The 17,265-nt window shown below is 41.8% G+C and overlaps 1 protein-coding gene and 1 long non-coding RNA gene across 14 annotated transcripts in view; one reads left to right on the top strand and one right to left on the bottom strand.

Annotated features, from left to right (window-relative positions):
- IQCH (IQ motif containing H) overlaps nucleotides 1-17,265 on the bottom strand; it is a 214,043-nt gene that overhangs the window by 29,870 nt on the left and 166,908 nt on the right. For 10 of the 12 annotated variants that reach the window (XM_072809304.1, XM_072809305.1, XM_072809308.1 and 7 more), the window contains 2 exons: nucleotides 10,863-11,033; nucleotides 1,063-1,185 (listed from right to left, as the gene is read on the bottom strand). In XM_072809304.1, the coding sequence (XP_072665405.1) occupies nucleotides 1,063-1,185; nucleotides 10,863-11,033 (294 nt within the window). Of the gene's footprint in view, nucleotides 1-1,062; nucleotides 1,186-7,938; nucleotides 8,784-10,862; nucleotides 11,034-17,265 lie in introns of those variants that run through there. The other 2 variants (XM_072809309.1, XM_072809307.1) reach the window with 2 other exon arrangements.
- The window catches only part of LOC140623178 (uncharacterized), a 110,150-nt gene that overhangs the window by 57,553 nt on the left and 35,332 nt on the right, over nucleotides 1-17,265 (top strand). The gene's annotated exons all lie outside the window — the stretch shown is intronic.

Here is a 17,265-nt window from a genome sequence, read left to right as displayed (position 1 = left end):
CATCTGGCTACATTAAGGATGAAGCAGCTGGACAGGAGCCATCAGGATTCATTGGCAACAGACCAAAAATGGAAACAAATGTTTTTTTTTGTTTTTTTTTTTTTGTTTTTATCAGAATGGGAAGAAACTACTTTATGAAGGTAGAAGGATGCCATGGACTGAATTGCATGTCTCCCCAAATTCATACGTTGAAGCCCTAATCCTCATGTGACTGTATTGGAAATAGGGCCTTTAAGGAGGTAATAAATGTTAAGTGAGGTCATAAGGGTGGTGCCCTGTTCCAGTAGAACTGGTGTCCTTATAAGAGAGATTACAGAGACACCAGATATCTCTCCCTCCCTCCACCATGTTGGGGCACAATAAGAAAGTGGCCATCTGCAAGCCAGAAAGAGTGCTCTCACCAGGAACTGAATTAGCTGGGTACCTTCTCCTTGGACTCCCAGCCTCCAGAATGGTGAGAAATAAATTTCTGTTGTTTCAGTCACCCAGTCTGTGGTATTTTGCTATGGCAGCTCAAGCAGACAGAGACAGAAGACTGAGACAGAAGGTATTCATTGATAAGCAGATCAAGAGATGGTTCCCAAAATGTCTCCTAAATCTGGTGAGCTATAGGGCTTTTGCTTTACCAAGGTGAGTGTGCAGGTTTGGGACAGAGCTGAACGTCCCAAGACCAAGTGCCACCCCCTGTAGACCTATTTACCCTTTCCCAAGCAACAATCAGCTTTCCTCTAAAAATGGGTCAAATTTAAAGGATATGGGCAGCCCCGGTGGCACAGTGGTTTAGCACTGCCTACAGCCTGGGGTGTGATCCTGGAGATCCGGGATCATCGAGTCCCATGTCAGGTTCCCTGCATGGAGCCTGCTTCTCCCTCTGCCTGTGTCCCAGCCATTCTCTCTCTCTCTCAATAAATAAATAAATAAATAAAATCTAAAAAAAAATTTTTTTTTAAAGTTTAAAAAAAATTTAAAGGATATCTGTTTGAAGGGACACCAAATTACTAGCTGCCTAGATTACCCATAGGCCTGTATGTGGTCCACCTTGGCCAGCTGTCAATATCATACCTCAATGTCATAGCCGATGCCATGGGCCTTACACATTTGGAGGAAAACATAGTGGAAAACCAGCGAGAGATTGTCATGTTTCAGCTGGGTGGTCATCACTGCATAGCGACTGGTTGCTGGTGACTGGAAAAGACCACAACTGCATATAAGACTCTTTACAAAACATCTAAGTCAACTCTTAACTTTAGAATAGTTCTAGATTAACAGAAAAGTTGTGAAGATAATACAGAGAGTTCCTGTTCTTCTTTTGTTAAGATTGCAGTGCATTTGTCACATGAGGAAACAAATTGCCTCATTTCTGTTAACTGAAATCTGCTCTTTATTTGGATTTCGTTTTTTCCTAAATCCCTTTTTCTGTTCCTTGATCCCTTCCAGGATACCACATTGTATTTACTCGTCATGTCTCCTTAGATTCTTTTGGGCTGTGATGATTTCTCCAACTTCCCTTGTTTTTGATGACTTTGATAGTTTTGAGGAATCTGGATCAGGTGTTTTGTAGAATGTCCTCTGTTGGTATTGTCTGATGTTTTTCTCCTGACTAGACTGAAGTAATGTATTTTTTGAGAAGAGGACTGCCATAGGATCACCTCATATCAAGGGTACATGACTTACCTTCGATGATGCCAAGTTTGATCACACCAAGGTAGTTTTTGCCAGGTTTCTTGCTATAAAGTCACTTTTGCCTGTTTCTGTACTATATTCTTTGGACTGAAGTCACTAAGGGTAGTCTTCCTTCTTGAGAGGACCAATGTTAGAATTTTGGTTCCAGCTGCTTTCTTTGCTTGAGAAAGTGCTAATCTTTATCTTGCTTGCTTATCAGTGGGAGCTATCCCAAAGAGACTGGTTATGTTTGGCCTGATGTATTTCAATTATAATATTTCCTAAACACATTTAAAATTTAGTATGTATAAAATAACGTAATAGATCCTGGCAATTTTTTAGCATGTTCTTTGTGAGATGTGACATTCGTCTTTGAAAATCAGATATGTTTATCCTGTGATAACTGGAAATTTGGAGAATAGCATGTAGGGTCATGGACAACCTTAGGACATGGAAAATGAAGGTGCCTGGCACAGATTTTGAACTTTGAGGGCCCTTGGGTGTGGAGCAACCAGGTGCTTGCCCTTGTGTAGTGACTTGGAACAGGAGAAAGAAAAGGAGGTGCTGTTGGTCCACAGCTGGCTCTAAGGATCATAATAACCTGACACAGTCTGTTGTGAAATGTCAAGGCTTGCTCTCTCTATCTCTGAGATGGTGCAGGGGAACTGGGACTGACTGAATGCCCAGCGGAGTATGGATGCGTTTCCCCTGCCTGTATAACACATATGCATACACCCACTTTCTCTCTTTCTCAGATTTCACATTTACATGTGAATGAATTCACATTCATTTTGTGACGCATATCCCCATATATGTTGTCTTTTCCTTCAACACTTACAGAAAATACTGTATCTGATGGTCATATTTTCAGTACTCTTAAGCCTGTTCTTCCCACATATAGGTAGAGTTTACATCTATAAAAATGTAAGGGGAGCAGCCCGGGTGGCTCAGCGGTTTAACGCCTGCCTTTGGCCCAGGGTATGATCCTGGAGACCTGGGATCGAGTCCCATGTCAGGCTCCCTGCTTGGAGCCTGCTTCTCCCTCTGCCTGTGTCTCTGCCTCTCTCTCTCTCTGTCTCTCATGAATAAATAAATAAAATCTTTTAAAAAAAAGTAAGGCTCCCACAGGTAATGTATCTTGAGTCATACATCTCCATTAGTATTGTCCCATTTGTAGACACTAGGAATTTTATTTTATTTTTTAAAGGTTTTATTTATCTATTTGAGAGAGAGGGAGAGAGAGCAAGCATGAGCAGGGGGAGGGGCAGAGGGAAAAGCCGGCTCCTCACTGAGCAGGGACCCCGATGCAGGGCTTGATCCCAGGGTCCTGGGATCATGACCTGAGTTGAAGGCAGACATTTAACTGAGCCACTTAGGAACCCTGAGAATTTTAATTTTGCAGAAGAAAATCTATTGGACCCTCACATGCCTCACAACTGTATTTTGTTATCACTCTGACCTATCTTGGATTGTTCCCCTGGCTGCCTCCCTGACATAACAAGAGTTCTCTGAAGGCAGGCACTGTTTGGTTTCTGAATCCCCAGGCTGAATGTGATGTATTCAGTGTTTCCTGAATGAAAGAAAAAATGGATGCACGTAATAAGGTGTGTCTATAGCACTTTCCTCTGGCTGCAGAGACTCTTCCAATGTCATTCAGGGGACGTCCAGTTAATGAGTGCTTTGGGGGGCAGGAACGGACCCTGGAGAATGACAGAAAATCCCTAGAGAATGATAGGGATGATTGCCCCCAACAAACTGTCTCTTGGAGGACAGTGTAGCTCTGGTGGGTATCGTGGAATTATTGGTGGGTAATATGAACCGGCTAAGAGAAGTTCTGGCTCAGTTGTTGAGTCAGTCTGGAGAAGCATGATCACCAGGCCCGCTCACCCTATCATGACAGGCTGTGCCATGTTCCTGCCTCCACAATGAAGGCCCAGAAGCTTGAGCTTTTGTATATGAAAGTGAACTGTAAATACTCTGGAATTCCACTGTGGGTACTGAGCATGTAATTGCGTGGTGATTACCATGAATTCACAAGATAATTTCAAGGTTATTTTTGTCTTCTAAAGTTGTCTTATGCTGCCATAGGATATAAACTAGCAAACCTAAGACTAGGCCCCAGTCAGTGAGGGAGAGAGGTAGGCAGGCATCTGGCAGCAGGAGCCAACTCATTGCTATGTATCTTGGCTCCAAAGCAAGGCAGAGAGCTCACTGTCTAGTATTGTTGGGCAACAAATAAGGACAGGCTATCCTGAGGTTTCTTCCTCTCTACAGAGACAGACTGCAGTTCCCCCTCCTCCCAGGCCTGGGGTTAGGATTCATAAAGAATCAGAAAGAAAAGCCAGGATATTTGGTATATCTCTAAGCTGTGTCTTTTCCATTGCCATTGCCATCCTACTCCAGAGCTTTATGGCCTGAACAGCTGCTTCTCCTTCCTACTTGGGAGGCAGGGAGACAAACAGAATTCTGGGGTGAAAAAGTTATGTGGATAGAGTCAGAAAAACTGAGGTTCAAAACCTGACTGACCTTGAAGGTGTCATTTAACTTGTCTGACTTTTGGGGCTTAAATAAGCATCTAGCACAGCATTTGGCTATAGTTGTCATTGCCCTTTCTTTGGAAGCATCTACTGGGCTTGGAGCATTTAGGACCTCCACTAAATGTAATTTCCCAGGCTGTTTGTTTCCCCGATGGTACCTGGGATTCCAAGCATTACTACAAGATTGATTGTTTCCCAGACCCAGGCTGGTCAGTGCTCAGAACTCTTCAGTGTCTCCTCTTTGCCTTCAAGATGAAATCCAGACACCTGACTTGGTGTGCAGACTCTCCCACATGGCTCGGGGGGATTGCTCCAACCACTTCTCCTGCTTACCCCTTCCCAAATTCTATGCCCCGCCCCACCTGGTTCATTGCTAGCTCCTAACAGACAATGGGCTCTCTTTAGTCTTTGTCTCTTCTGCTGGGGAAGTCTCCTTCCTCTTGCCACTTAGTGACTGCCCTAGTCTATAAGGCAAGGCCAAGTTCCTTCTTTCTAGTAGTGTTCCCTGTCCCCATCAGTCCACTGTCCTTTCTCGTAAGAACTCCAGCAGCAGGTTGAAGAGCCATCACTCAAATGGCACTGACATGAGGCCTTGAGGTTTTCCATGTGTATGTGCTATCTACTTTATATTTATTTTCAATTCCTTGAAGACAGGGACTTTGTCAAATGTCTTTGCATCCCTGATTTGGTGAAATTCCTGGCTTAATTTAAGAGCTTAGTAAATATGTTATGATAATGCCAATGAAGACGAACACTTACTCTTTTAGACTTAACCAACTCCATAGTTTCTACAGGAAAAAACTATTGATAGTCAAAGGTTGTCTTTTATTCAGCCCGATAGCACAGGTGTGACAATGTTGTGGTGAGGATTAGATGAGTATTTAAAGACATTAGAAGAGGGATGCCTGGGTGGCTTAGCATCTGGGCATCTGCCTTTGGCTCAGGGCCTGATCCCAGGTCTGGGGATCAAGTCCCACATCGGGCCTGCTTCTGCCTCTGCCTCTCTTTGTGTCTCTCATGAATAAACAAATAGTCTTAAAAAAAAGACCTTAGAACAGTATCTGGCACAGTGAAAGCAGTCAAAAAATGTTAGTGCTTATTATCATTTGTTAACTAAATAATTTCACAAATAAGGTAAGTTATTTAAAATAAAAACCAGCTAACAAAAAAAAAAATAACCAGCTAACAAACTTTTTCATCAGAAAGGGACTTAAGTCAGAAAACCTGAGCTTTTCTAGTTACTTACCTTTATGACTTTGGGCAGCTTACTTACTTTTACATAGCTTCAGTTTCCTAATCTGTAAAATGGGGATGATAATCCCTGTCTTATCTGTTCCTTGTGGTCATCATGGGGATCAAATAAGCTCATGCCTATTTGAAGGATAAAGCATTATGCAAATAGAAAACATATTTTTTAAAAGGTTGACTTGGGTAATCAACTGATACTATAAAATCCATTTAGGTTTGCTGAGGAAATCACAACCTAAATGGGATTTTACAACATGGGAAGACTCCTCCGTGACCATCTGGCCCATTCAGTGTGAGTCTTGGCCTAACCCAGAGCAAATTAGAAGCCAGTGTATAATGGCAGTATGCCTGGAAACAACCTCATCACAGGGGGAGATGAAGCCTCCTTTGGAAGAAGAGCTTTCTTTCTGGCCTTAACCAGAGACTTCTTTAGGGATAAGCTTAAACTGTACTCTGGGGCCAAATTACTGACTCTCAGCCAGTGCAAGGCAGGTTGCACAGAGCAGTGGTCAGACACACAGGCTTTAAAGCCTGGCAGGCTTGTCTACCACATGTGCTTATTGAGTGACCTTCCATAAGTTGCTTAACATTTCTTAACCTCAGTCTTCTTAAGTAAAAATGAGTGTTGGAGGTGCCTGGGTGGCTCAGTTGAATAAATATTTCTGTTGAATAAATAAATAAAATCTTTTTAAAAATAAATAAGTAAAAATAAAAATGAGTATAATAGCCTGAGTGGCTCAGCCTGGGGGCTCAGTCAATTAAGTGTCTGACTCTTGATTTCAGCTCAGGTCAAGTGCCACATTGAACTCATGCTGGGTGTGGAGCCTGCTTAAGGTTCTCTCTCCCTCCCTGCACACATGCTCTCTCGTAAAAGAAAAAAGTAAGCATTATAACAGCCCCTGCCTAACATATTGGGTTGTATAAAGATTCATGTAAAGTGCTTAGTTACATACCTGGTGTGGAGTAAAGGCTTAATACATTTTGGATGCTTTTATGTTATTATATGTATTACAGTTATTTGTTGGCCTGTTTGTGTCTTTTGATAAACTCGGAGCTCTTTGCTGCTTATCCTTAGATCCTCTGTACTTAGAAGGGTACCTGACACAGTGTAGGTGTTGAATAAATCTACTGAGTTTGCTTGTAGTTAGTGCCCATGGAAAGTATTAACTGATACCTGAGGTAATGGCTGATGAGGACTTAGGATGTGACTTCTCACAATATTACTTCTTTCTAAAATATTTTGCAAGAAAAAGCCCTTTTAATGAAAAGCTGCAGCGAGTAGGGATGGGCCCTTCTTGTGTCCCCTTATAGGAGATAGTAGGATGCCCTCAGCATCCCACTGTACATGAGACTACCTGGGCTAGGCATGGTACAGAGAGAGCCCCATTTAATAGGCCCCATAAGATCAAATCCCTCGAGAGACCTTGGCATTCACTTAGACCTCCTTTATTATACAAAAGAGGAAACTGAGGCAGAGAGTGATCAGAATTCATGATCTGTAACTTTCAGACCAGTATTCTTCACTCCAAATTCCCATTGGTTACATTTGGAATGTGTAGACATTTTAGAGGCTAGCCTTTTCTAGTAAAACAGGGAAAAACTAGAAGAGAAAATATTATTGGTAGAAGTCTAGTCTTATTAAACTACCTTTCTAAATCACAATCTAACAAGAATGCTTCAAGCCAAATAAAGGAAGCTCGAAATACTCCTTTTCACTGGAGAATATAATTTTACTTCAGCCACAATTTAAATTGATTTAGTTCTGAGCACCAGCACTTGAAGTGTAGAGCATATTCTATTTTCGCCATGATACTTGTTTTGACAGTGATACATTTCAGTTGACATAGTTGAAATCCTTATGTAATAAATCTCTGCCTGAAAATTAATCATGTTTATAATATTCTGAGAATTAATAACACCCATTGCTCAAATCATTAACTTAAAAAAGGAGCTTCCAAAATCTGTTCTCGGCAGTAAGGGACCACAAATAAATGAATGTTTGATAAAATAATCCAAGTAGCAGTTTAACAAGCGTAAACTTGAATGTGGTCGCAATAACACAGAACTATTGTTTAAAGGTTGGCAGAGGCTGATGAGGTTCTTATTTCAGTTACGAAGCAGGCATCCACATGCATAATGAACTGCTCTCTGAATTATTAATGTGTTGCTTATTTAGCCTCATCTGTCTGGAAGATAATGTATCCTAACTCTAATGAGTGATTGGTTTTGTACATAATTACAGTAGCAGCAGTAGCGGGGAAATGTGTGCCTTCAAAGAAGGAGTTCTAAAAATAAAGTCATCACATAAACTCCGTTGTTGTGGCATTCTATCAAAATCAAACCCGAAGCATTTGAGAATTCATAATAAATTACAGGAGACAGAATCATTATTAACATCATAATTTAACACAAAAGGTTTTACTTAATCATTCATTACAGATCATGTGCTGTTAAAATGCTTATAAATTACTAGGGTTGTTTTAAGATGTTTGCAAATATGTTCCCTTTTGGCCACTCACCCACCTGTGGTGCAGAGGGTCCACAGAGAGAGAGGAGTAAAAACAACTGAAAAGAGTAATGCTTTATCCTCATTTTGATAGAATGTTAATTAAAAGTTAAAAGTGACTTCTTTTCTAAAACATGCATGTCTGGGACTCATCTGACCTGGTTTCTGACTTCAGGTGGTAATTGTGGAGGACACTAGATCAGAAGCCCATGCACCTGGCCTCACTGGCTGTACCTGATAGTTTTTTGCCACCTGTTTCTGATTTGGGACAACAGCTCTTTGTAGAGCCCAGAATAGTCTTTGCTTCCCCCCAGCATAGCATATTATTTAAAGGAATAGGCTCAAACCAGAGGCATTTTGTAGGCATTATTCCCAGTGTGGTCTCTTTGTCATTGTGGGTATGTTGTCAGTACCTTTCCTTTTTCTTCTGTCTTCAAAGGGGTCTGTCAGCTGACTGATTATAAACCTGATGGCATCACAGCCTGTTCACACTTGTTCAGGGAGCTTCAGTTTGGTTGTAAATTGCATTGTGTGTGCAAGTATGGATGCTTTTAAAAAATGGCCTATCCTGTGTGTATGCATGCATGGGAGCACATACATGCACAGTGGCACCAGGGTGAGAACAACCATTTATCTTTCTAAATCCAAAAGCACTTTCAATTTATTTGCACATCAGAAAACTTGCGTAGCTTTTCTTTAGTGATTGTAGAGACATTTGAATTATTGAAGATCATAATGCTTCCCTCTTGAGTGCAGGCAATTCCTAGAAGTGTTTAAGACTCTTGATCACAAGAGAATTCCCGTATGTTGCCTGTAGCTAGGATTGAAACCTATAGGCAAAATGGGGAAAATGGGAAAGTGCTTCTAATTCAAAGAACAACTGCTTATAGCCTTCTGAAGCAACATACTTAAATGTAGCAAATTGTCTTGGAAAGTCTTGTATTGAATGCTAAGCTTCCAGCTTCCTTTTAGAAATGGCATGGAGTTAGGTTTGTTAGGCCACAAGGCTCAAGTTTTACTGCCGTACCTCCATCCAGCATTGAACTTAGGGTCCTGTAGGTCCCTTTGATGAGGATGGGGGTCACAGGTGGAGTTAGACCTGGTTGATTCTCAGCGATGTCCTGGGACATAATTAAAAGGGACCTGTTTCTCCTCTCCGGTCCAACTCTGCTTTTTTTTCTCTCTCTTTTTTTAAAGATTTATTTATTTATTTGAGAGAGAGAGCATGCAAGTAGGAGGAGGGGCAGAGAGAGAGGGAAAGAGAGAATCTTAAGAAGGTTCCAGGCCCTGCATGGAGCCCAACATGGGGCTCAATCTCACAACTCTGAGATCATGATGTGAGTGGAAATCAAGAGTCAGATCCTTAACTGACTGAGCCACCCAGGCACCCCCCACCTTAAAAAATTTTTTTTTAATTAATTAATTAATTATTAGAGAGAGAGAGTGCACGAGCAGGAGAAGGGGCAAAGGGAGAGGGAGAGACCAACTTGGCTTCTCTTCTTAAAAAGAGATCAAGGGGATTCCTGTGAGCAAGAGTACCTCATAGGACAAGTAGATTGAGGAGAAGGAGGCTGCTGTCTGAGATCCCCAAAATATCTGGTACCCTCTCCAGACTGCCCTTCCAAATGTATGCTGGGTTCCTGCCAAGGAAGGTGACCCTAGGCACTCTGGTGAGAGTCAAACAAGGGTTCTTTAAATCCAGAAGCATCTCCTGGACCCAAAGAGGCTCATCAGAGAGGCAGGAGATACTGCTTTGCAAAAAGTATCTCTAGGGCACCAATGTGGTCCTATTAACTACTGTAATTCCTCTTTTATCTATTTGATATATTAGCATCTCAAGTAGATGTTCATTTGCCAAAAGGGATGTGAAGCCCACTGCGTAGGAGAGGTGGAAGGAACCCCCTGGCAGTAGTCAGAGCAGCTATAGCCAGAGCCCCTATCTGCTCTCATAGTCCATGTACACTAAGGGCCATCTGGTCCACTTGACCCTTGTTCTCCTTTCCCAAAACCAACCTAGCCCATTGTTTCCATGGAGATTTGAACTTTGTACTTTGTTGCCCTGGGTTCTAAGGTTAGTAAACTTCAACCAGCCCCAGGACTTCTGGCCCCAGCCACCGTAGCATTGGGGCTAGTGATGAGATGAGAGGTAGGGGCCATAGAAAGAGGCAGATCATAAAGGCCCTTATTAACCCAGCTGGGAAGTTGGGATTTTCAGATGACAGGAATCATTTCAAAATCATAAGTAGGGGAGCAACATGATCAGATTTACTTTTCACTTTGACCATCTTGACTATATGTATGGTTAGGCTGAGGGAAGGGACAGGAGACAGGGAATCTTAAGAGCAAAACTAAGGAAGTATCTCTGTGGAGGGAGAGGAGGGGTCAGAGTTGAGGTTGGTATTGACTGATGTGGTGGTGGAGGTGTGCCATCAGCCTCTGGCAGGACCCACCACGAGGAAGTACAGGGGGAGGAGAGATGATGAATGCAGTTTGGGACAAATCTGACCCTGAAGACTCTAGAGAAGTTCTGTAGAATGGTGGATCTGGAAGTCTGGAGCTCAAAAACAAGATTAGAGGTAGAAAAAAATGGGTTTTGTCAGGAGTTTCTGGTAGTTGGAGAACTTGTCCAGGGCTGCAAGATGAGAAGAGATGGAGGAAATGTCCCAATAGACCCACCGTTGGAGAAACTCATGCTCTTTCATCCCTTCAACATGGTGCCTTCCCTTTCTGGAATGCCTTCTCCCCTCTCCTCTGGCCAATACACTCGTATTCCAGAAACCCATTCTGGAGAGGCTAAGTGACTTGCCTGAGGTTCTTTCTTCTCTCTATCCTCAAAGAGTTAGGCACATAGCCAGAGCTCAGGAAGTGGCCTGAACACCATGGGGAATCAGGAAGCATCTGTTGCTTACCCGTACTGAGAGGGCATTAAGGCAGCTCATTTTCTTCTCTTTCTTGGGAACAAAGCAGGGCACTTTCAGGGTGCTCAAACTGCAATCCAGATGGCCGTCGGTCAGGTATAAGGTGAGCTGAGTAAGGGCCAGCTGGTCACTGTATGAGAGGCTGAGACCTGTTGCCCACACCTGATTAAAACAGGAGCCACAGAAGTGAAGTTGAGATCAACGACCCAGAGAGAAAGCCCTAACCAACCCTAACCAGACCCAACTACACCAGTACACAGCTGAGTGGAGTAGATGTTTTTGCTTCTGTTTCTACTTCATTCAACTTGAAGAATGGAGCCTCCAATCTGATTCTAACTTAGAAGATTGAATGTTCTTGTGGAGAAATTACAAAAATCAAAACACTTGGCCAAGGAAATCTGTTGGAGTTGCCCCATTCCAAAAGGCTCATGGGGGCTTTGATTCTTCTGCCTATGGTTTGCCATTTCTAGGAGGACAAAGATGACACTGGTCTTGACTCAGCCAGTCCTTACTCTGTACAAATTTCCCAGTTGTGCAATGTTTTCTGTTGAGAACAATGAGACCGGACAGAAGCTTCAGAGGATGGGGAACTAAAGAGGAGCAGACAGGGGGAGAGAGGGAGTGAATAGGATAAAAGGTCAGTTTGCTCTGATTTCAGAAAAAGCAGTGCCAGGAAATCTCACTATGAAACTTTAGGGAAAATCACGACTGGCCTATAAGTCTTAGTGCTGCTCCCATTTGTCATGAGTGTGGGAAAGTCATTTTGTCACCCCACAGTGCCACAGTATCCTCAACTGGGAAATGAGAACTGTGAGAACATCCACTCTAGCTGAACAGCAGGGCGATTAGAATACTGTGATGCAAAATAATAATAATAATGTTTTGAAAAATAGACATATGTGAGCAATACTTTAAGCCACTTGATAAGTCTGTCCATTAATTCCTTTGACATATATTTACTGAGTATCTACTATAAACTGGCGATGGCAGAGTGGATCATGTGCTATATCTCCCCTCTTCTGGGGCAAACTGTCATTTTTAATTGCCCCTGTCACCATCCACCCCCACACCGAATCCAGAAGCACCCCTGGAATCATACTCAGTTCAGTGCTCAAGGCTAGTGAAGGCAAGTTCAAGGCAATTGTGCTACTTATTGGAGTCAAAGGTAGATGGGCACAGGCCTTGCCATCAAGGAGGGGAAGACAAATACATATGTATTCAGTCATTTACAGCACAATGTAATATGTGGTATAATAAAGGGATGGAACAAAATTTTACTGAAACAGAAAGAACAAACAGTTTGTCTTGGGAAGTCAGGACCGCATCATGGAGAAGGTGACATCTAAGCTTTGACAAGCAACAAATGTGACTGGCTCTTGTGTGTCAAGTAACTACCAATTGCCAGGTGCTTCCCAAACATCTCAGATCTTTATAATAACCTAAAAAAATAACAATCCCATGAAATAGATGAAAAAACACAGGTTCAAAGAGATACCTAATTCCACACAGCCAGGAAGTGGCAGTGCTAGGATTTGAATCCAGTTCTTTCTGGCTCCAAGTCCATCCTTTTCCCATTCCCTGCTGGCAGAGACAGCACTAATCTGGGCCTAGTTATTCCTTAACTTTATACTAGTTTCCCAGTCACATTAAAAGCTAAAGTTACAGAGGATGAAAACATGCACTTGTTTACTATAATCCATGCCATGAAAGTGTCTTGTGGAGAAAACATGAAGTATTGTATTTCTGGAGTATGCTGTAATTAGCAGTAACGCGTTTTCACTGTAGGAAGTTGGAAACGAACACATTTTCATGATGACTTGATTAAACATTTTTTCCTCTTAGAAGGCCTCCATGTGCCCCACACACCAACTCTATATGTTAAAATACATAATACATCTGCCCTAGAGTGGACTCCTCTCAAACAAATCTAGCAGTGAGTGACTTGAGTAAGCATTGAATGTAAATGGCATCATTATAAGGATATTAAGAGGTCAAGCTGTCAAGGCCCCTTGCTAAACTGAAGCTAATTTCAGGAGTCATATTCTCACAGTAATGCCCTTTTATAATAGCAAATAAATCACATTTGCAACAATTGTTAAAAACTAACTGCCAAGTATCTGTTGCAGTTGTAAATATCCTATTTGTCAACTTAAATATTTCCTGCTGTATGGCATAAAATGCAAATCAGATGGGGACAGCTACTTTTTCCTAAGAGGAGAAAGTAAACTTGCTATTCTTGCATGTCAGGAACTTTTTTTTTTTAGAGCTTCACTTTTGATGTTTTCATGTCCTTGATTAAAGGGAAATGTACGTAACAAATATTATTAATACTTATGTTGATAATATTAATGTCTTGAGGATAAGGATTTTTTAAAACTTAAGTCCAGTATAGTTCACATACAGTGTTACTTAGTTTCAGGTGGACAATACAGTGATTCAATGCTTCCATGCATCACCTGGTGCTCATCACGACAAGCGCACTCGTGGTGATCAGGATTTTAATGGGAAGACAGCACAGTGTAGGGCAAGAGTGAGAATCATAGGGGTCAGCCTAATTCTGGCCTTTCCAAATAGTGTAAATTTGACCAAGTTATTTAAACTCCCTCAATCAGTATACTTGAGTGTGAAAGGAGCAAATGATAATACCTACCACACAGGACTTTGAAAACAAAATAAATGCACCTAAAATTGCCTTACAAATGATAAAGTTCATACAAACGTTATTTTTGATTACTAAACATTTCTTTGAGGAGTAGGATCTTAGGAGACATTTTCAGTTGCCTGTATGGCTATTAGATTGCGCGCACTTAATAACCATTCTTCCAATTCGTGATTGTTGCACTCCACCTCACAATAGCTCAGTCCAGTAGGTGGTTAGATTTGGGCAAGTCACTCATTGCTAGATTACATGACCTCCATTTGACCAATGAAGATACTGAGATTAGAGTGGCTTCGTGGTTTGCCTAAGATCATGGAGGATGGGCCAGAACTCTGTTCCTTATAGAGCATACTTTTGCTTCCCTAGACTGCCCTAAACCCGTGGTTCACAAAAGAAATAGTAGAACAAATTTCGTTAAGCCTTTTCCTCAACAGAAGGCTTGCCTGAATTGCTCAGATAATTGTTCTGTTCTCCATCTGGTTTTTCCATTGAAGACACTGCCTGAGGCACGCTTGTTTTGCGTATAAGGGTTCCTGTTTTCCCCTCTAGACTGTCAGTCCTTTAGGGGAAGCTGCTGAGTCTTTGTCTTCCCACACATCCTGTATCTGGGGCAGGGCTTGGCTCACAGCAGGGCACATCAGTACCTCTGATGCTTCACTGTGAATGCCACTCCAACTTTTAAGGAACAGGATCTAGGTGGGCCCCCTTGAAGCTGGTTTCAGATTCCAGTGTAGAAAATATGCATTGAGCATCTCCTCTGTGCCGGGGTCATGCTTTCCCACATACCTCATTTAATCCTATTCTTGATTTTGAATTTCATTGTTAACTTTAGAACCTAATCTCTCTCTGCCCTAGATACTCCCTCATAATTTAGATGAGCGGTGATGACAGCCTGTACAAAGGCACTGTGGGTGGGGATGGAGAGAAGTGGATGGATTTTTAAATGTTAGGAAGTGCCTTTGACTTGACTTGCAGGACTTCTAATGACTAGCTTGACAGGTTAATTGATTAGCTATGACAATGAGGCAAAGACATCACTGAAGGTTAGCACTGGAAAGACCCTTAAAAAATCATCTAATACAATCAGTTTACTTTATAAATGGAGCAAAGTAGTTTGCCCTCGGTTACAGACCAGGGTATCAAAGGTGTGGGATGAGAAAGGGTGTCTCAGCTCCCAGTCATAAATCACTAGTTGATAATAGTTTGACTTACTGTGGATGTAAAAATCATTTTGTTAAAAATGATTAGAGCTTTTGCATCAAGGCCTTAAAAAGAATATATAACACAGAAATATTCATCTCAGCATTACTTGTAAGATTGAAAAATTGCAGTTGTTCAACATTTGGGTATTGGTTAAAAAGATTCTGACACATCCAAGGAATGGGATAGTCTATGATGTCATCACTAAAGATAATGATTGTGAATAACTTTTGATGGTGTGGGAAGATACACAAAAATAGCAAGAGAAGGATATAAAGTCATATAGGAAACATGACTTCAGCGTTGCAAAAATAATATTATACATAGAGAAGACTAGATGAGGATGTGAAAAATGTTAATAGCTAGTGGTTAATATTATCAGAATATTAGCAATAAGTGCAATTATATGTAGATTTTAATGTATATTCTGGAGTGCACAATCTGATAGGGTGGTCACTAGCCACTTGTGGTTATTGAGCACTTAAAATGTGGCTGGTTTATTTTATTTTATTTTATTTTATTTTATTTTATTTTATTTTATTTTATATTTTTATGTGGCTGGTTTAAATGGAGATGTGCTCTAAATGTAAAATGCCAGATTTTGAAGACCGAGGAGGTAAGAAAGAATGTGAAATATGTCATCAGTAATATTTTATACTGATTATATGTTGAAATGATAATATTTTGGTTATGTAAGGTTAAGTAAAACACATTAAGACTCTTGTTTTATTTGGTTACATTTTTAAGCGAGGCTGCTAGAAAATGAAAAATTACATGTGGCTTACATTCTATCTTTATAGGATTGATTGCAAAAAAGCCCGTTGCAAGTTCAGCAAGAGACAGGGCGAGTAGGGGTGTGGTTGGGGGATACTGCAGAGGTTCCCAGCTCTCTGCTGTTCTGACAGGCACTGTGCAAAGCTTGCAGAACACAGGGCAGGAGGCAATCTGGAAACTATGATGACCTCATCGACCTTAAACAAGCATGTGAGAAGCAGAAGATAGGCAGAGGCAAGCTTGTCCAAAATTGTCTCCTTCCCAGGTTCTGCATCTTGTTTGCACCATGAGCTTTGGGATGAAATGGTAATAACAAGCTCCTATGTGAAAGGTATGGGAGAGAGGCACAGTATTGAGTCCTTTCGGCCTTGAGTGTTCTAGGCAGGTGATGGCTGCCTGCTTGCCCAGCTTCTTTGGCTTCTCTCCTGTGACAGGCACGGTGGATGGGTGGCAGGCCCTGCAGATGCAGGCACATGTACTCAGACTCATATTTTGTGACTGCCTCTGCTTGCAAATAAAGTTTTTGTAGCAGAGAGTTTGATCTTGCCAACCTTCTCTTATGGGCTTCTGGGTAGGTATAGGACTGAGTCCAGGTGCATCTATGAGGCTGACTGGGAATTGTGAAGATTTATTACCCTGTAGAGAATTTTTTGAAATTTAGATTCTCCAGTGAAGGCAAATTGGAGATGAAGCACTGAAAATTCACCTATCATAGGTATGGTATTAGGCCTTTAGAGCAAAATTTGATACAACCTTACCCTCCTCAGTAGCCTGTCTTGGTTAAAGGACAAGTGCATCACCTCTCATGTAGTCCCAACATGACAGGAAATCCACCATTGGGCACTTTCTACAGTGAGACCAAACTCTATGTCAGACCCATGGGTCCTAATAGTTATGGCTAGGTAGAGAGGCCAGGCCACTTGCCCAGCCTCTCTGTTTGCTGGTCACACAGGCACGGGTTAAGTCAAGGTTCCTTCTGTCGTTACTGGTTTGGCTAAATACAGAGCCAAGGCCTTACCACTTTGGAGGCCAAATTCCATTGGCATGACATGATCTAACTTCTAATTTTAAGGGGTTACTCTGGTTGTAGAGGAGAGAAGAGACCACAAGGGGTCGAGGATGGAAACAGGGAGGCCACTTAGGAGGCCATTGAAATAATCTGGGTGAGATGTGGTGATAGCTGGGCCACATGGTAATAGTAGAGGATGGGAAAAGTCATATTATAGATACATTTCAAAATTGCAACCTAAAGGACTTTGTTGATGGGTTGGATGCAGGGTGTGAAAGGATTTCTTCAAGACTTTTGCCCTGAGAAAATGAAAGGATGGAATTACTATGTACTAAGTGGGTTAGACTGCTAGAAGAAGTTTCAAGGGTAAAATCAAGATTTCAGGTTTGGGCATGCTGAGTTTGAGATGCTTTGGTTGAACGACATTCTAGAGGATGGGATGAGATCTCAGGTACCTTTTGGACCTTCTCAACTGTAAAATCAGGAGGATGTGCTTGGCCAGGGTATAGGGACAAAGCAGAATCAGGCTCTGGTAGGGAGGCATCTTTTTCTCTGCTGTCACTTTTGGGCCTTGGGCTTGAGAAGGCCCTCCTTGTTTGGGGAGAGGAAAGGTCTACAGACCTTTGTCTACATGACTTAAGGACACGGAGCCTTCCCTAGGGGACATGCTTCTCACCATGTTTAGGCCAAAGATGAAATAAGGTTGAGAAAGATAGAGGCAGGTTGGTAGGGGAAAGAAGTGACTGCAGCTT

Source organism: Canis lupus, chromosome 32 (genome assembly GCF_048164855.1).
Source record: "Canis lupus baileyi chromosome 32, mCanLup2.hap1, whole genome shotgun sequence".
NCBI lineage: Eukaryota > Metazoa > Chordata > Mammalia > Carnivora > Canidae > Canis > Canis lupus.
Note: the sequence above shows the minus strand (reverse complement) of the source record. Positions and strands in the feature narration are given on the sequence as shown.